We start from the raw sequence: 21,310 nt of genomic DNA on the forward strand, positions 1-21,310 counted from the left end.
TTACACATTCGTCCTACTCTGTGGAAGGAATGAGTGGCTCGAAGGACCTGACGTGAAGTTCCACCGAACACCGAGTTAAACGTAGGCCAACAGTGCGACATTCACACTGAATCCATGTTTTAAATGACAAGGCTAATTACCCGTCCAAGGAGTCATACCAACTCTGTTCGATCCATTTCTTTCTTCCTGTCGCTCCAACTCTGGAGCATAGGACTGATTTCTCAGTGGAACTGATCATTTTTACAGACTGTAGGACTCCATGGGCGGGTGATCAGCTCATCGCAAACTCTCTACCTAAACACAGGACAACACATACACACACCAAACACCCATGCCTTGTGTGGGATTCTAACCCACAATCCAGGCTTCCGAGCGAGCGAAGACAGTACATGCCTTAGATCGCTCGGCTACCGTGACTGACTATAAGATCCATAGTTCCAGATTAATTCTGATTGGAAACAGGCCAGGTGGCCTAATAAGAAATGTAGAAGAACGAGACACAATGGTTTCGGTTTGTTTGTAAGCTGATGTTTCACGAAATTGAGTGTACATCCTGGATGTATCCATAGAATAAAATTCTAACTGGTAGGCAGGTGAGTGATACGAAACGTGCTGTAGACCTTGCTGCCAGATCAGTAATAGTGTTGGTGCTGTAAAGCTAAGCGTGTGGTATGTTATGGACAAGACCTGCAGTCAGAACGGACTGTGAATGCTCAGACAGAAGAATTAGTGCCAAAGTAGACGACGTTAAATGTGTGCCGTCTGTATATTGCGCCATATACGTCACTACTACGTACAACACTATCAGCGTCTCCGGTTCCATCTTCAAACAGTTTAGTCGACACTCCTGTTCCATCCCTGTGGAAGGCCCAGTGGTCATTAGCCTGGACTCCTACCTGCAGGACCGCAGACAGATGGGATGATTACCATTGACTCATTCATAACAAAATTGGAACCCGGCTACCAGGGGAACTACTTCATGGTTAGAGTACGCTCACAACAGTCGTCATGCATAATCATGATCGTGACGTCTTGGTCACTACGCTTCCTATTGAATTCTACTTTATCGGCTGCTCCTAAACGTTTTAAGTTACGTGCCTACGTTTCTCTGTGTGCCTAGGGTACTTAGTGCCATCGGTTTGTATTCCAGGGGGGCATGCGGTAGCGTAGTTGGTTGAGGTACTCTGTTACAAGCGGGAAGGTCGCGGGTTCCGAGTCCCGATGAGGTGGAGTTTTTTTTTCAATTAACCTAATCGTTCCAGCCGCACTATGGCCCTGGGGTCGACTCAGCCTCTAACAGAAATAGCAACATGAATCTTCCTGTGGGTTAAAAGGCGACCTTCGCGTAAGGCTGACAACCTTACCGCCATCTGTGAGCCGATTGTCTAGACAAAATATGGGAGCCTCGACGTCTCACAACCCTATGGGCCTTCACGGCCTGCTACAGGAATAGCTTTGCCCTTTTTTTTTACATTGTTATTACATTCGTCTTAAATGCTGCAGCCAACAACATTCCTGGTAGTTTTCAATTTCACTGATAATAGGTTACTCAAAACATTTTCCGGCATCTTTACATCGTTTTGTGATCTTGTCCTGTATTAGCAAGTAAAGGTTGTGCAAAACGCAGAGCGTTGAAGTAGCGTTAGGTCAGATCTACGCGACGTTTGTATACGCGGAGATTCCAAGAGATGGACAAACTCTATTACTTATCCAGAAATTTGATAGACATGCACCTTCTGTTTTCTCTGCTTGCTGATCTCAGTGGCCTGACTGCATAAATATATTTCTAACATGCATATGGCATTTGTAATATATCAGGCCTTAGGGGAGGGCGAAACGAGAAACTGCCAAGGGCATCTGCTTTCTAAGAGCCAAATTCACCTCGTGCAATGATAATCGTGCTTCTTACTTCATGGCTCATTACAGTCTCATTATCTTCATCGAGCAATTGAGTTCATGCTCAGGGAACAGCAGAACATATTTAGAATTCGATTATTATACAAGGATCAAGAGGATACAGATATGTATTCTTCCGAGACTGAAAGAAAAAACTCTGAAAAAAATACCAAGCGTCACTCAGAAAACAAATAACAGCAAACTTTCTTTTCATGTGAGTTTTAAGTCGTAGTTCAAAATTTCGCTTAAAACGTGTATCTGAATGTATTGTGACGCATACACCCGTTGCTGAGCAACGACTCACTGTACACATTCCAGTGAACACACAACAATAACAGCTGTGTTCTCTTTGGACCGTGGAACATCTTGTTGCTAGGTAACACAACAATACTCGACAAGCGAAGACTGTGTTTTCCATGGGATCCGGCCCGAGGCTATATTACGGGAGCCTATAACTAGGGATAACTCCGGCCGTGTGGAGGCGGGGCCGAATACCTCCACCGTGACCCTGCGAGTCGTAGGATGCGACGAAAAGGGAAGTCTCAAATCTGAGACAGTAAAATATGGTCTCGAGTTTCAAGGGACTCGGACCCTAGAAAGACCGCGCTGGCAAGGGCCAAACAGCATATGCAAAAGACAGACCTGTCCTCTCGTCAGAAAGGGCGCCCCACAAAAATAAGACCGTAATTGTCAAACGGTAATAATTAATATCTGGTCATGAGCCCCACATGGGGCTCGATACCAAGACTTACTGACTGATTGACCGTCAGTCGCAATATGACTTTGACTTTGACTTGAGGGATACCTCCGCCAAGCAACGCCTGTAAACACAGCGATTACGTAACAGGGAAGCGCAGTGCGTTTTCCGCTGTCCGGCTGAAGGTTTATAAGAGAACTGGAATGCCTAAGCAGTCAATGGAAGAGACACCCGTGTGGAGGCGGGGTCGAATACCTCCACCGTGACCCTGCGAGTCGTAGGAGGCGACGAAAAGTGAAGTCTCGAATCCCAAGAGACTCGAACCCGAGAAAGACTGCGTTGGCAAGCGCCAGCAGCATATACAAAAGACAGACCCGTCCTATCTTCAGAGATTGCGCCCCACAAAAAACAAGACCGTAACTATCAAATAGTAATAAAATATGGTCATGAGCCCATTACTGACTGACTGGCCGTCAGTCGCAATGTGACTTTGACTGTGACTCTGAGGAATGATTAGGGAATTGGAATTGGGAATTCAGAAATTGCAAGAGAATTGTTGTGGAAGCACGAGAGTCAAGAGAACGAGAATACAACAGCGTACAAGAGAGAGCACGAGAATGAGAATTTAAAAAGTACAACGGTAGGAGACAGCCACGTGTAGTTAGTAACCTAAGAAGAATTAGAAATCAACCTGTGAAGACTTAGTGCGTGATTATAAGATTTAGTCACAATGAGAAACTTTTAATTCCGTTACCAGGATACGACTAATGAAGACTGAAAATTCTAATGCGAGTGTAACGGTGAACTGTAAATTGTGTAAATCAGCGATAGCGTTGTATACTTGTTGGTACGAGTTGATTGTAAAAGGTGTTAATAAATCCAATCGGCCAATCCAGACCCCGTCTATAGTCACTAATACACTTGACAGTATTGTTCTAAAATGACTCCTGTCAAATCATCACAGCTGCCACAATGACGTAGACGCTATCTTTGAGGTATGTATTTGTTAGAACACTCTTGCATGCACGTCCGGGGTGGGGCTTCGCCTTCACTGCTGAGGATACCAGTTCAAATTTGTTTAACTTGAAATGTTATCCACACAGCCTCTGGCAAGGCTGTATTAAAAGAAATATATGCACGGCAGGCACACAGTATTATAACATTATGCTACAAGGAGACTTACAGGTGGCGAATGCGAAGGTGGGACCTTACAAGTGGTGAACAAACACATAGGCCTACCAGGTGTCGTGCCTCTCAGACAAGAACAATTTAAAGGCTCTAATATTTTGTACAAAGAGGTTTCCCAAACTTTGACCGGATGTGCTTTGTTTCGGTGTGTTTGTGTACGTACGTCTCATCCACTTGGCACCTGCCATCTTTTGTCGCGGACAGTGATTGCTACTTTATCTCCTCCTTAATTTGAAACGTCTGTTCATCTCTCCCAAGTTCACTGACACCGAGATAACATTCTCCATCATCTGCGATTGATATGCTCTGAAAACAGTGTGTCAGAAATTAACTGAAGCAAGTTACCGGTTTTATAATCAGAAGGAGGCAGGAGAAGGGATGAAATTTTGGCACATCCCATTAATGTGAACGGGGCACTGTGCTACGAACCAGAAGGTCAGGTATTCGATTCCAGATGAGGTCATTGGATTTTTTAATTGATTAGTCCTTCCAGCCCTGGGGTTGACTTAGCCTCTAACAGAAATGAGTACCAGGAATCTTCCTGCAGGTAAGAGGCCGTCGGCGCGTAAGGCTGATAACATCACTGCCATCTGTGAGCTAATTGTCTAGAAAATGTAGGATCCTCGATGGCCCGTTACATGGATAGTCTTACCTTTTTAACCCATTAAAGTTTAATACTTTAGCGGGGAAAAGAAACATCCCATATTCGTTATCATTATTTCTGCATGAAACAAAGGAACACGGTACGTCTATACTTGTACCTAAATTCCCCAGGAATCTGCTTTGTTTTCGGGAAACAGTGTGGAATGCTCCAGAAGAGTATTGGTGTCTGGAAGTAGGCTGAAAGGAAATCAGCTGTAATATGACCTTGAAACGGAATGGGAAAAGTCTTCCGGCTGGCGTCAGTAGCATACATGTCTGCATCTGTTTGTATTTTATATATTATGATTCTAATCCCTCAAAAATAAACAGTTTAAAAGAATTCAACGCAGAATCGGAAATTTCACGAACGTAACTCATAAAACCAGCCATCCCCTCCTAACGATAGACCCACATATACGTTTCCTTTGCCGATCCATGCATTAACCTGATGGTGCTGCATGCTGTATGTTGGAGGACTGCTCATTAATACTTATTGTATTAAGCAGTTCTTTTTATTGCTAGTGGGGTGGGACTAAGTCCCTTGTACTGCGGCCACTCCTGGCCTACTGTACCAGCCCCAGATGATAGGTGAGGGTGATTATGGAGCAATTGGTGGAATGAAGATTGGCAGGGGAAACCGAAGTACTCGGAGAAAACCTGCCCCAGCGCCACTTTGTCCACCATAAATCCCACTTGACCAGACCCGGGATCGAGCCCGGGCCGCCTCAGTGGCAAGATATTAAGCAGTTATATTCGGTTTTGAATTCGTAAACGAAAATTCTTTGGGATTTTTAACGCACTTTCCCCACCCCTGACCAGGATATGGAGGGCACAGGAATGCAATTTGGTTCCTACTTGTTAAGACTATAGAGACTTCTGTTTACTCGGCATCTATGCAAATATTTGTTTCCCTTTCGAAGAGATAGAAGAAGAAAAAAAAAGATGGAGAACCTTAAAGGTCATTTAAATAAATTACCGCACGTGTTTCAGCATCTTCTGCCGCAGTATTGACAGCAGACGTAATGTGTGCTTGACACTGTCTTCCTACATACATCCTGTGCGGTTGATAGTTTATGGAAGGCTCCGTACATTCGGGTTAGAATGTATAAGTTCACGTTTCTCAGTTTACACTACAATCGTGACAAAGATCAGCTCCACACCTATGATGTGGACATTGTTCATACAGAAAGCTGCTTTTGATGGCGAAAGTACTGAAAGTTCCATTTGTTTTCATATTACGATACATTTCATGTCCTGAATACTTTTTGTTTCATTCGCGAGGCCCCCCTCGTACTTATGCTGGTCAGGCTTACAGACAACGCATGAGAGAAGGCGGAGTTTCGTGTAAAGACAGAATGAGCAAATTTATTTTGTAAGGTATTTTAGTATTCAAAAAAAGGGGGAGGAGGAGGCTGAAACCTACTAATCTACTTAATTCAAACTTAAAGTTGGCGTATCGCTCCCACAGTGCACTATGCGTTAGTGTTCGTTAGTGCTGTCATACAGTACTGGGCGAGAACAAGTGTTTCGGGTGCAGTTGTAGTTAAGTTCTTTTCTGACAGCTGAAAGATATGGAACAAAGCTTTAGATATTTCACAGAAATTTTAGAAAAAAAAGGTCATTAATAGAAGCATGTCGTCTCTTGGGATATAATGTAAACGACGTTTCGGAGGAACGTATCGCCTCCATCTTCAAGGTAGAAAAATCCGCGAGCGAGGAACCAACGTGAGCAGGTGACTAGCCGCCCTGGACTTTGTAATAAATAGGAGCACTCCTGTCAGAAATGGAACTCCGGACTCCAGTTTGTACAACATCAGAAATAAATTGTCTTGAATATACCGGAATGTTCGAAGTACCGGAATTTTTAGGAGCAACAGCAAAGTAAGGTCCAGAGACCATTGCGTTTTGTATTATTTTGGAACTTGTAGACAAGCACTCATATGAAAATTTAAAGTAGTGTGTGTGTGTCAGTCAGAATAAGACACGATTTTGAAAGGCAGATGTACTGGGCTTCTTATAATTTGCTTCTCCAAATGATTTTGCAGAAATTTTATGGATTCATCCTACCTGTTTCATGAGCCAACATAAACAGTGGTTTGTGAGAACAGGACGTCATTCTAACAGCTGTACACTAAGCGTTGATTGGTTGTTTGAACGACTGCGGTACAATAGAAGATTGTGAAACGCTGTTTAGGGCTGTGCTGATGATGGAAGCCGTGCATCTCCTCAGGAGAACGAAAGCAGGTTGAACTGTATTTTACGATATCTATTCTCTTTCGTCTCGAGATCGAAACAAATGGCGATCGGGCAGCACGAGAAGAATGGGCTGCTGAAACAATAGAGGTGTCGTGCAGGGTACACTCCCTTGCTCTAAAACTGTAAGCCTCGAGCCCTCAGCTGGTGCCCAAAAATTTTGAATAAAGATCAATAAACGTAACAACACTATGGTGACAACCAGAAGTTTCAGCATCGTTAATATCAAAGGAGCCAGACAGGATCCTTCGGCAGTCCCGTTTGTCTGATATCCTCACAACGTGCCTACTTAAGATCTTATTATCCTCCCAACTCAAGACGTTTCCCCACCAACATTCTATATTCATTTCTCGTGTCCCCCAGTCGATCCAACCTCATTTTTTCCTACCTCTTCGCTCCCACGTTAGGGCATAGGGCTGATTTCTCAGCTTCTTGATCATTTTTACAGAGAGAGGACTCCTTGGACGGGTGATCAGCTCGTCGCAAGGCCGCTGCCTAAATACAGGACAACACAAAAACAGAATGAACGCATACATACACACACACACCAAACATCCATGCCTTGTGTGGGATTCGAACACACGATCCCGGTTTCCGAGCGAGCGAAGACAGCACATAGGCCACTTCTGGTCTATCGTACCAGCCCCAGATGATAGGTGAGGGTGATTGTGGAGCAATTGGTGGAATGAAGATTGGCAAGGGAAACCGAAGTACACGGAGAAAACCTGCCTCAGCGCCACTGTGTCCACCTCAAATCCCACTTGACGAGACCCGGGATCGAACCCGGGCCGCCGCGGTGGGAAACAGCGACTAACCGCTTGAGATATGGCGCGGCCTAAAGATCTAGTTAGTTCTGGATTCACGCTTCGACTGTGTGACTGTTCGGGCACAAGTAAGGAAAATTTGGCTTACACGTAAAGTAGGATTTTGACGGCCTTTGTAAAGTGAGTACGAAGTTTTATGAATGAATCTGGATCTAGGTCCCCCCCCCCAAATCGTCACACCAGAACCCGTCACCTTACGTCACACCAGTACGTGCGTCATTACGGACAAAGAAACATGTCATTCCCACGCTGGAATCTGTGCTCCCATCAAACAGATCATTAAAACTGCAACAATGTCATTAACCTGAACTAGAAAAAAAAAGTATCATTTAACGTGCCGTCAGAAGTTCAGAGATGCTCCTATGTATCTTGTTCATGCGCAGTGCCCTCGTCCAGTTTAATGTGAACATATATGGGTCTCTGTAAGGTTTGAGGTTTTCATGGCGGTGTCTATGAAGAATGCCGTCTTCTGGGACGTGGCGCCTTGCAGGTATTTTATAAACCGACGTTTTGGAGGAACGTATCGCCTCCATCTTCAGGGTATAAAAAAAGCTACGAGCGAGGAACCAACGTGACCCGATGGTTTCAGCCTCCGAAAAGTCGGTTTATACAATACCAAAACGGCGTCACATCCCAGAAGATGGCATTCTTTATACGGGTCTCTGTTCCAGCTGAGCTGTTCAGTATTCGGTAGGGCATTTTTGATGTAAGGATCGGCCCATTCTAGGACCTCTATTCGCAGAACAACAACAATCGCGGGCATACACATAGGGCCTGAGCTGGTTTCGGGCCGCGCCATATTATTATTAGTCTGTTGTTGTTCTATTAATAATACTTTCATCATCATATTCTTCTCGTATTACAGGAGTTCTTCGTGGTCCTTCTCTTGAATTCGCCCAATCAGGATTTCCTTTTCATCTACGATATTTCCAGTACAACTGCTTTTTGTAAATATACTGAATGCTTTCCTCGTATTGATTCCAAAATTTTTAGTTCCTTAGTTTACAATTTCTGGGGCCCCAATGACTCAGTATGACAGAGCGTTTAATGTTCCACATTCTCTCTCTCTCTCTTTTTTTTGCTTAAGTTTTTACGTTTCATTTTATTTCCGGCCTCCTCTTGTATTACATTCCCGTGCGAGTGTATTGCTGCCTGTCTTAACAGGCAAATCTTATCTTCTACATAATTACAGTGTCTGCCCAATTCCATACTACTCATATTTCCATGTTAGCATATCGTCATAGCTAAGTGTGAGTGGTCTGGTGGGTAAGCCGCTGGACAACCACTGTTCAGTGTTACCGTCTTCACCAGTTCAAATCCATCTAAACCCCGAAAATTAAAGATAATATTTTAGGCCGCGCCATAGCTCAAGGGGTTAGTCGCTGGCTTCCCATCTCGGCGACCCGGATTCGATCCCTGGTCTGGTCAAGTGGGATTTGTAGTGGACAAAGTAGTGCTGGGGCAGGTTTTCTCCGAGTACTTCGGTTTCCCCTGCCAATCTTCATTCCACCAATTGTTCTACAATCACCCTCACCTATCATCTGGGGCTGGTACAATAGGCCAGAAGTGGCCGCAGTACAAGGGACTTAGTCCCACCCCACTAGCAATAAAAAAAAATGTGAGTGCAAGTTTTCTGCTCTTTCTGCGCCCAGTTTCTTGCATATCGAACAATGCAGACATGCACAGTCTTTATCATGTCTTCTTATGTGCGGTAGCGTGGGTGGTTGAGGCACTATGATACAAGCCGGAAGATCGCGGGTTCGATTTACGATGAAGTGGATTTCTTTATTTTACCTAATCCTTCCAGCTGTATTATGGCCCTGGGTTTGACTCAGCCCCTAACAGAAATGAGAACCAGGAACCCCCCCCCCCGGGGGGGTGTTAAAGGGCCGCGCTAATAATCTTACGCCATCTGTGAGCTGATTGACTAGAGAAAATGTGGGAACCTCGACGTCTCACAACTCTGTGGGCCCTCACGGCCTGTTAGTACATGGATAACGTCGCTTTTTTCTTTTTTTACTATTTTGTGTACTCATTTTTTGCCAAAATGCGGCGTCCTGTTGTGAAGTGGCCAATAGTTGTGCATTTATTCCTTGTCTCTTAAAACAGTGATTTATTATTCACTCCAGTTTCTATGCACCTATAGACGTAAATATTCCTACGGCGTTAATATGCATTTAATCCATGAATAAGAAAAGATTGATACAGAATTGTCGCCCTTTTAATGGACTAGACACATTAAAATATTCCTAATTAACTTCTCGATTCATTGACTGAATAGTTGAGTCAAGAAATCACAGTGTCAAAAATTTTTAAAAAGAAGCTATTTATCGTTATCAAATGTTGCATTTTTCGTGTTACGATCTCTTCACAATAAGTCACCTCAGAAGTTCGCATGATCCAGTACGGTGAATAAGACTAGCGGTATGATAGTCATACCGAGCCCCGGAAATCAGACATTATACCGTAACGCTAGTAAGATGGGAAAGTTGCTGAAGAGCCACACGGTTTATTTCGCAAAATCATTCTTATTTGTTTCGTCGTCGCCTTTGTAACGCAGTCACAAGTGTAACATGTATGTTGGAAGTTCATATCAATTTATGTACGTGTAGTCTGCATCCGACCGCCTCTGTGGTCTAGTGGTCAGAGTTTCTGGCTACAGATCCAGAGATTCGGGTTCGATTCCCGGCGCTATCAGATTTTCTGAGAAGTAGTGGGTCTGGAACGGGGTCCACTCAGCATCTTGAGGATAAATGAGGAGCAATTTCAAGGAAATAGCGGCTACGGTGTAGAAAACCGAGATTAACGACCGTGGGGATCCGTTGCGCTGACCACGCGACATCCTCTATCCTCTAAAGTTGGCACTAAACTTCGCCGACAAGCGGAGGTCGCTCGGTCGGTATAGTTCGCTTGCGGACTAAAACCACGGAGTTTGTTTTTGTTTTGAGGGACGAGTGGAGGCCTCTTGTGAACATGGTGATGAACCTACGGGTTCCATAAAATGCTGGGAAATTCTTGAGTAGCGGCAGAATTGGCGGCTCCTCCAGAAGGACTCAGCTCCATGAGTAAGTAAGTCTGCATTCACTAGCTAATTGACAATTGAGCTATCAGCAGGCAGCAACCGCTGGTAATGCCCACGTTATGTTTCAAAATGCACAACAGGAAACCTGTGTCTCAACTAATGAGTCTCCTTCCTTAGCTGGAGCACTGAGTGGTTTTGTGAACGTGCTTAATAAGGCCATCAGTGGAAACAATGGCTAGAGAAGCAAGATACGAATTTTGGCCAACCAGGAGGTGGGAATGGGGGCAAACAGGAGAAGCCAGAAGCCGAGTAGAAAGATGACCGATAACAACACGATCGAGTCCTGTGTTCGAAGTTACATGGAAGGGGAAAGGTCGCTCTAAACTTTTAGTGTCAAACCAGATAAGGGTAGTAGCAACGTGAGAGCGGAAGTACGCTTGCACTCGTGCATCCAGTTCTGCGGATGGCTCCACCGATCCGGAAGTCAGATTTACAGCTTATGAACGTGCACTTGTCCTTCCTCTCCATACTCATCTCCCGGCCTCCGTCCTTATTGGCTACCGTAGGTGATACAGATACAACCTTTGCTGCTATATTACGTACCTCCCTAATAGCTTTAGTCGGGCTTTTGTGCAGCCATTCAACGCTAAAGTGACACATTCACACCACAGAATTAGTGTTCGTCTTTTAGGGCAGCATCTTAAAAATCACGGAGAAAAAGCGTTTCAACACAATTCTGCAACCGTTTACGGCATTTTAATACGCAAAGCCGATTTTACATAGCAGAGGTTCTCAACAGCTGAACTCAGGGAATGTCTGCGAGTAATTTAAGGATGCCTTCTCATCTGCATAGGTTATAAGTAAAGTAAAAGTATCCCTGTACCAGGCCGTAAAGGCCCATAGGATTGTGAGATGTTGAGGGTCCCACATTATCTAGACAATCTGCTCAAAGATGGAGGTAAGGTTTGTCAGCCTTACGCGCCGGCCGCCCTTTACTCTCCAGGAAAATTATTTAATTAATTCCTGGTACTCATTTCTGTTAGAGGCTGAGTCGACCCCAGAGCCATAGTGCGGCTGGAAGGATTAGGTCAATTGAAGAAAAATATTCAATGACCTCATCGGGACTTGAAACCGCTACTTTCCGGCTTGTAGCATAGTGCCTCAACCAACTGAATGATAGTGACTCTGACTAATGACTTAAGTAGGCTTAGGGAGCGATCGTAGAATATTCGAGCATATATCTGGACAGAAGACTGGGCTCGTGGAAAATTGAAACAGCATAAATGTGCTCCGGATACATATACACTTAACAGACCATGTACGCAATACAAGAATACGCAATGCATTATAAATATGTGCTTTAGAAGAAAAACTCACAGACTCCGAAAACAAGTTGTACAATAATATCTTAGAATGGTCTCTTCAAGACCGACCCTATAGTTCAAGAATAACGAACCAAACGAACGAATAAACGTTTTGACGACCGAGAAGACGTTGAAATGATAGTCTTCGAGATAGAAGAGGCCAACAGTGAAGTTGCTAATGATGATAGCGATTTCTGGACAAAGCGAGGTGAAGTACGAAAAACCAGAAGACAGCCAGTTTGCGCAAAGAGTTTCGAACCTGGGTCGTCTCGAATACGAAGAGGGGATGTTGCAAAATTCGGTACGTGAACAGGAACAACAAATGTAGGGTTGAACTAAACAGTTTCACATATCAAGGAGATACTTTCCGTGTCTTGTTTTAATTATAGGCCCACAGCTACTTTTCTTGTAGGAAATTGGCCAGCACCTTTGCATTACACGTCAGTTTTAGCAAGTGTAGTTACGTCACTTTTGCAATTACATCTGAATATATTTGCAACCACGTGGCGAGCAGGTTTACATATATATACACAGTGGCGCTACAGGAGAATAGGCTAATTCTAATATACAATCTCTACCACTGGCAAAAACCCTCTGGCATGAAGCTGACCCATGGATGAGCTTTTGTCGCAAGGCAGTCATAGGCCAGAGCAGATAAGGTTTCAATTTAAACTGTGCTAACCTCTCGGACCCCTTTCCTGTGTTTTCTCTCACAGTCGCACTTCTCCGCGTATTATCTGCCTTCCATGCTACTACGTCGCCTAAAAATATCAGCCCCATCCAGAAACAATTTCCAGCGCTTCATTTGTACACTGGAAATGAGCCGCTTGTCGGCTAAGTTAGTGCAAACTTTAGCGGATAGAGTGTGTCGTGTGGTCAGCGCAACGAATCCTCACGGCCATTAATCTCGGGTTTCTAGACTTGAGCCGCTATTTCCTTGAAATAGCTCCTCAATTATCCTCGTGAAGCTGAGTGGACCCCGTTCCAGAACCGCTACTTCTCAGAAAATCTGGTAGCGCCGGGAATTGAAACCGGACCTCTGAATCTGTAGCCAGGAACTCTGACCACTAGACCACAGAAGCGGTCTAAATGAGCGAAACTACTGTGAATTGCGTCCCCTGGCAGGATAGTTAATTCCGAGGTTATTTCTATTTGGAGACACAGTAGTTTTGTACTTTTGCACCACGCCATGAAGACGAACGCCGGTGCCCATTGGATATGAGGTTTGGTGGACTCCAAAGCCGGCGTGAAAACGTTGATTAGGAGGAAAATATCTTATCCCTTCCGGGAATTGAACCAGGCCATCCAGCCCGTAGCCTGCAGCTATACCAATCAGCTATCCAGGATAGTGATACGGAAAATAAAGAGGGTAACATATTCTAGGTTTCAATTAAGAGCAAGAGTGGACTGTTAGTTCAAATTACAGATGTATTATCCAGTCACAGTGATGTAAAGTACGTTATTAAAGAAATCCAGATGTATCCGCTGGAGTAATAGTGGGTTTCTGGACTTGTAAGACATAAAATTAAGTTCGGTTGCACTTGTAGCGTGTACAGAGGGGATATAGTTCTCGCCATGTGGTATGAAGCAGTCCGTGTATAGGATGGTTCTGCTAAAGGACATCTGTAATTAATTGAATTACAGGATAGGACAAAATTGTATTTAAGTTAGTTAATTAGTTAAATAATAAGTCTCTTCCTTCTGCTGTGCATTACAAGTCGGAAACCTCTGCACTGTCGTTACTCGCTCAACCGGAAAGAACATCACAGTTCACCTACAACGACAACACGATCGGTTACACTGGACAACCGGTTGCGGGGGCGAGGTAACTGTGTTTAATTTAGCTAGAGACACGAATTGATGACATCAGTTGAGTTCCGCCATTGGTTCCAAATGACGGTCCACTTGCTGAAGAAACGAAACCTCACTACCTGAAAGCTATTACGGCGTTCGTGTTGCATGCTGATATAAGGTCCCACTTCCTTGTGCCGACGGTGATTAAACTTGTTGCAAACATCAGGACGGACAGCGCCGGGACGGCCTGAGGCTCCTAATAATCTCAACTTCGACAGGTTTCGTTTTATATTGACTACTTCTTTAATGATGCTTTTATCGGTCTTCGGAATACCTGAAAATTGCTTTGTTTACTGCGAAGTCCGACTTACGAAATGAGACATGTGGCTCTTTTTGTGTGCGTTATTTTCCGGGGATGACGTTATGTAGGTGATATAGCGTCGAATGTTAGGATGGCATATGAACTGGAAAGGATCTGAAAGAAAGCGATCATGGTATTTGCTTGGAGAGACTAAAAAAAAACTTTGTGTTTTTAGTCTCAAAGCGAACTATACCGACCGAGCGACCGCCGCTTGACAACAGAAAATTATCTGCATACGAGTAGCCTGTGTCTAGGAGGAGATTCGAATCAAGGATCTAATAATTAACCTAAATTATTTAAGCATTCAAAACTTTTACTTGCATTCTTGAAAACCAAAACTAAGGTGTACTTCAAGCTGCTACTTCAAGCGATCATGGTATTTGCTTCAGAGACTAAAAAAAAACTTTGTGTTTTTAGTCTCAAAGCGAACTATACCGACCGAGCGACCGCCGCTTGACAACATAAAATTTTCTGCATACGAGTAGCCTGTGTCTAGGAGGAGATTAGAATCAAGGATCCAATAATTAACCTAAATTATTTAAGCATTCAAAACTTTTACTTGCATTCTTGACAACCAAAACTAAGGTCTACTACAAGTTGCATATTTGCAGCAAGGGTAGTAGTATTTGTCTATGGCTAAAAACTCTTTGTGGCTGCTGCAATCGGTTTTAACGATGAAACTTTGTTGTTCCGGGCCAGAGATTAACCTCGTCCCCTACCCCTTTACACTTTACCCTCGTCACACCCCAGTCTTCGCTGCCTGGTGTGGGAGCCGCTCCTGTGTTACGCAACTACCTCATGTCTCTTATCACGCATACAACATCTAAATGAAGTACAAAAGCATAAACGTTAACTGAAGCTATTATTTTTGGTAGTCAAGTGTATTGTATATATGGGTCCTGAGGTTACCCCATGAAGCCAGGCAACCAGCATTGCAGCACCCTCCAGTAACTGTTTCCAGCGACAACAAGAAGGGCGTAACTGATGTTCTCTGGTATTTCACAAAGAGGGACAGTCTCAACTCCGCTGCTTATCTCGGACTTCGGATTAGGTACCGTCACACACACACAATTGTGCTTTATTCATCAATTCACAAAATGTTTCGGCCTAGATATGAGCCATCATCAGGACATTCTTGAGGAAATAAACAAATGGTGACGGGCTACATATACACTACGGTGCTAGTATAAAACATTATCTTTGCTATTTACAACTGGTGACCGCCTCTGTGGTCTAGTGGTCAGAGTTCCTGGCTACAGATCCAGAGGTCCCGGGTTAGATCCTCGGCACTACCAGATTTTCTGAGAAGTAGTGGGTCTGGAAGGGGGTCCACTCAGCCTTGTGAGGATAACTGAGGAACAATGTCAAGGAAACAGCGGCTCCGGTGTAGAAAACCGAAATTAACGCCTATGTATATCCGCTGCGCTGACCACACGACATCCTCTATCCGCTGAAGTTGGCACTAACTTCGCCGACAAGCGGCGATCGCTCAGTCGGTATAGTTCGCTTGCGGACTAAAGTCACGGAGTTTAAGTTACAACTGGGTTGATCGGACACAATACTAAACAGAGTTGAGGTTTAAAATTATAATATAAAAAATAAACAAAGCAAAGCACATTGGAGATCTCTATGAGACGTAGTTTTGGAACTGGTCTCGTGGATCTCGGATCTTCGGGTTATTGCGCGGGGTTTGTGTTTCTTTGTTTGCAAGCACAAACAGGAGGTAACACTCCAAGACCATGGGTCATGCCCTAAAGGTGAGGTAGTAAGGGTGTCTTAATAGGTCGCAAATTTAAAAGTAAATAATTATACGTACTTTGCTGTCTTTTGTAAAAATGTCCGAGAAAAAGTATTCAATTATTTACATTCTCATTTATGTAGCAAAATACTGTAGTAAGAAAATTCAAGTTTTTATTAAGAGTTGGCAGAAATGCTTGGCTCAGTCGAATAATATTTTCGTCTATGGGTCGCCGACTCAAAAGAATGTTTTGGACAAGTGGGATGCATAGCCAACAAAGTCGAAAATCACTAATCCGGATCTTTTGTTTTAATACCAGCTTTCCTATTAGTACAAACATCTGGACGGGAAAGAGAATGTGATGACTACGAATTCATAAGAATTGGTGAATTTCAGACGATTACTTTGGTAACCCTGAGAAAGAAATTGGACTTCAGAATGCACTGATAAACCTGCCAGTATCGATCAGCTTCACATTTTGAGGAAAACTGAATATGTCTCCTCAATACTCCTGTTTTATGGCCACAAAACTATAATGTCCATAATAAGGTATTCGTCACTGTTCTGAATGATGAATACACTTCGAGGTTTAGGCCTCTCTTTGCCGTTCTAAAAGGCCGCCCTGTCTCTCAGAATCGGCATCTGAATTTGCCTATTGACCCTTAAGCGCCAGGGTCCAGCATGTGACACCCCACGCCATCGCATCACCAATCTGAGTTGCCGTTGCGATCATACAACGGTACTAATGATGACCCTGCTCCTAAGCGCACACCTCTGCCATGTTACCTTAAAATGGGTCTAGCAGCACGGACAGACATTCTGTGTCAATGAACCCCCTTCTTCATGTGAATTAATTGTGTAGTGATGGGCATTTCCACCACTTGCAATAGGAAAGGAAAAAATGGAACGAAGGTCGCGCCATAGCTCAAGCGGTTAGTCGCTGGCTTCCCACCGCGGCGGCCCGGGTTCGATCCCGGGTCTGGTCAGGTGGGATTTATGGACAAAGTGGCGCTGGGGCAGGGATTCTCCAAGTACTTCGGTTTCCCCTGCCCATCTTCCTTCCACCAATTGCTGCACAATCACCCTCACCTATCTTCTGGGGCTGGTACAATAGGCCAGAAGTGGCCGCAGTGCAAGGGACTTAGTCCCACCCCACTAGCAATAAAAGAAAAGTAATGGAATGATAATTTTCACGAATAAACTGGTGTAACGTGAACGAAACAGAATTATGTTTGCGTCTGGTTTCTAATAGGAATGTTACATCACATAGAGAACACTGGCCCCATACCATGGGAACCTTGCTTTGTTTAATTTAATATAACTTTTAATCGTCAAATGTGGGGTTACCCTTTCTTATGCAGATTGTACAGAGGAATCCCGAGGGTTCAAACACATGTTTCCAGTTATCACAGGTAAAGTAAGCGCTCAGTACATCACGTATTTATTATCTAGATCACAAGTTATGAATTCATGCAGCATATGTAAAGTATGTACAATGTTCCAGAAGAGTGCACATCATTACTTGCCGTATTTCTCCTGTATTTCCTTTTACAAACAAATTCCGAGAAGGGCAGCAAAGAAGAAAATTGTACCAGCATGCTATATATTGAAGTAAACTTATTATTATCCTCAGTTTTTTCATATTAAACAATGCTTGTTATGAGCGTGTTTAATAAGAGGTCCAGTCTCTGTGCATTGTACTTCAGGAAATACTACTGGAACTGACACATCAGCATTAACTGATTATCATCGATCTACAAGACAAGGAGATTTAGCAGACATTTCAGGATCCATGAGAACTGATTGATTCATAAAAGATACAGTTGCTCAGCACCTTTCTCGTCTTCACTCTTTGGCAGACTTCTCATTAAATGGCAACTGCTCTTCGTGTATGACCGCCTCTGTGGTCTATTGGTCAGAGTCCCTGGCTACAGATCCAGAGGTTCGGGTTCGATTCCCGGCGCTACCACATTTTCTGAGGAGTAGTAGATCTGGAACCGGCTCCACTCAGCCTCGTGAGGATAATTGAGGAGCTACTTGAATGAAAAGCAGGGGCTCAGGTCCAGAACATCGAAATTAACGGACGCGGGTATCCGTTGCGCTGACCACGTGATACCCTGTAGCCGCTAAAGTTGGCACTAACTTCGCCGACAAGCGGCGGTCGCTCGGTCGGTATAGTTCGCTTGCTGACTACAGACCACGAAGTTTTTTTTTGTTTGCTCTTCATGTATGTATCGTTGCTCGTAGTGTGACAAGCCAACGGCGTTGTTAAACCGCGTCCATTTTATTTGGATCCTTTTAATCACCCTGCTACAGAAGAGCATGGAATAACAACCATACTAAGGGCGGTATCAGAACCCGCGGTGAGGATCACTGGGCGACTGTGGTCGGCCATTACTTGAGCCCCATATTTTCTGGAATGTGGACGTGACCCAGTGTTGCACGAAGCGGCGGTTGGCAGTCAGATATTCCCACTCCGTCGTCCCGACGTTGTGGCAAATACGGGGGTAACCGCATCCTCGAGATAAAGCACAAGTTTAGAACAATCAACGAACACGACTGCGTCTGCGTGAGTCAAGTTCATTGGTTAAAGTTCGCGTGCCCATTATACCTGCAGTCAATTAGTGCTCCCCCATTCCAGTAAAACCGCCTTTTTCTAACCCAAGTGCAATTCATATTATTCTAAAGTGTAACAGTAACTGTTTTGTTAATCCCAATACCGTGAGTTCGTGTATTTTCCTTATGGAGCAGAGCGCTTCAAGCCAAGAACATGTGATTGCATGACGTCGCTTACCTCGTAACATGAAAGCCATCTTTAGTCAAGGATAACTGCACACAGCCCTCGTGTCATTCGTTTGTTTAGCCACTCATACAGGTGCACAAAACATCTATGTGTGACGAGGAAGACATGTAATCTTCATAGTCACCGCCGTCAGAAGCTCAGACCTCAAACATTTAGGGCTCTAGCAAATCGGGCTGGAGATCGTAGCGACCCACATTATCAGCACTTCGACGTACAAAAGTGTTTTTTTTTGCAGTGCTGCACGTCTGTTAGGTTACTTTGTTTTATTTCGTCTCGTCTGAACGGTTCAGCTGATTGATCCATGACGTCCAACACATCACCATCAAGTTATGCCGTTGGGCATGGTCACGAATCAGTTCAAACATGTTTAGAACATTTGTAAAAATATTTCCCCAAACTCCATTTTAATATTATTTTGTGAACTTCTTGGTCTCCCAAAAATAAAATTTTGCTGTCAGTTTTTAAAGTGACGGGTTTCGCTTCCTGACTTTGTTTACGAACCTGTTTTTAGCACGTTCAGGACTTTGGTCTGCCAAATTAACATCTTACCGTGATTTTTTTAAATCGCGTTTTCCACGCCATATTCACTTGTACGAAACTACAAGACGTGTGATTTATTTCGTTCTCGTCTGTTTCAGGTAAGTGCGACTTCCACTGCAGGCGTCACCCTCCTGTGATGAAGCGTCTGCGCACTAAAGAGATGAGTCTACAGTTGATTTTATTTACAATCATGGCTGGATGATATTCTGATTAGGCTTAGATACGAAGTGTTCTGTTTGTGACAAGAGTAACCGAAATGAGGAGCGCTTCCTATAGCTCAAAATACCTATCCAAAATAAAATCATTTTATCTCAGAAAGATTTTATTATACACATTAATGGGTTACACCATTACAAAAGGAAACTATCAAAGTTTCTTTCTGCACATATAACTTTCTCAGTAAATTTAAATGTGGGCTCCCTTGGCGTTGGTGTTACCGTAGCCACAGCGTCCCTTATGCCTGCCTTCAGGTGTTGAAGGCCGTTCATCATAACCTGGTAGACAATATTCTTCACATAACCCCGCAAGATAAAATCAATGGGGTTAAATATGGCGACCTAGGAGGCCAAGCGATTGGTCCACCTCTGCCAATTCATATCCCAGCCAGCTCTCTGTCCAGGTGATTCCTAACAAGGTGGCAAAAAATGTGGCGGCGTATGCGCGTATGAAAAATAAACTATCAGAGTTTTCCTTTCCGATGACATAAACCGGATACATGTATGACAATTAGTTTCCGAGGTATAATTTTTTTAATATTTTGGATACCTTTATCCGGACACCTAGTATATTATGGGAAACATCTGTAAATTGTGAAACGTATGAATTGTGTAACAAAACAGATTCCGTCATGATATTGCGTTTAGGTTTTCATTCGTCCTGTTGGCCTGTGTGGGTCACTGAACAGAAGACAAATATCAACAGTTTAAACCATGAAATACTGACTGGTTTGGTGGGACAACATGCAGTCTCCGACCCTTGCCTATCAGTCTGTTCTCAAGCAAAACCCCGATAACCCCTGAACGGATTTCCACTGCATGAAAGATACTGGGGGGTTTTATTAAGATTTGTAGACAGCTTTATAATCTTGATTGAAATCAGACACAAATAAGAAGGTACGTTATATAAACACATAAGCCATGCCATAGCTCAAGCGGTTAGTCGCTGGCTTCCCACCGCGGCGGCCCGGGTTGATCCCGGGTCTGGTCAAGTGGATTTGTGGTGGACAAAGTGGCGCTAGGGCAGGTTTTTTTCCGAGTAATTCGGTTTCCCATGCCAGTCTTCATTCTACCAATTCCTCCACAATCACCCTCGCCTATCATCTGGGGCTGGTACAATAGGCCAGAAGTGGCCGTAGTACAAGGGACTTAGTCCCACCCCATTAGCAATAAGGAAATGCATAAACACAGGAGTTCTTTAGCGTAACTCGCAGATATTTATCAGAGAGAATAATGTTACAAAAAAAATTATAGAAAATAGTCTTTCGAACACGGGCTAAGATTAGCATAGTCTTATTAGTTTTCGATAATAACTGAACTAAGCTCCGTGGCAGAATTTATTTTTAATTGAGTATTTCTACGTAAAGATGTTACGCAATTACTTTCTCTCTTACTTGGAGCTAAGAGAACGCGGTAGCGTACTTGGTGGAGGCACTATGCGGCATTCCGGGAGGTTGTGGGTTCGATTCCCAATGAGGTTACTAGGTTTTTCAATTGACTTAATCTTTGCAGCCGTACTATGGCAGTCGGGTCGATTAAGCCTCTAACAGAAATGAGTGGAAGTAAAGGGCGGCCAGAGCGTAAGGCTGAGAACCTCACCGCCATCTGTGAGTCGATTGTATAGAAAATGTGGGAGCCTCGACGTCTCACAACCCTATGCTCCTCAATGGCCTGTTACAGGGATTGCTTTGCCTTGCTTGGAGTCTTGACATATTTCAACGGGAATCCATTTCTTATGGTTATCGACATAATTAAACTAGAGACGTTTTTAATATCTGTAGATAAAAAGAAGCAAACGCGCCAGAATTGAAACGTTATGTATAAACCTGCATTTCCTAACTTGTTTACATTCACAGCCTGATAGGATATACTCTTATATGGCAACAAACGTAGGCTATGCCAGCTACATGGCAGGCATCAGTTATGTAAAGCATACGTCACTTGTTTTATCCGATCTCGTGTAGATTGAAGAT

The 21,310-nt window shown here is 43.8% G+C and overlaps 1 protein-coding gene across 1 annotated transcript in view; it reads left to right on the forward strand.

Moving 5' to 3' along the window:
- LOC111865942 (steroid receptor seven-up, isoforms B/C) overlaps window positions 1-19,324 on the forward strand; it is a gene marked incomplete at its 5' end in the record, with an annotated part of 80,124 nt that extends 60,800 nt beyond the window's left edge. Inside the window, one exon of the mRNA XM_023854383.2 lies at window positions 19,221-19,324. Within this exon, the coding sequence (XP_023710151.2) occupies window positions 19,221-19,324 (104 nt within the window). The remainder of the gene's footprint in view (window positions 1-19,220) is intronic.
- Between the last annotated feature and the right edge of the window lie 1,986 nt (window positions 19,325-21,310).

This window comes from Cryptotermes secundus, unplaced genomic scaffold (assembly GCF_002891405.2).
Source record: "Cryptotermes secundus unplaced genomic scaffold, Csec_1.0 scaffold3021, whole genome shotgun sequence".
NCBI classification, from domain to species: Eukaryota; Metazoa; Arthropoda; class Insecta; order Blattodea; family Kalotermitidae; genus Cryptotermes; species Cryptotermes secundus.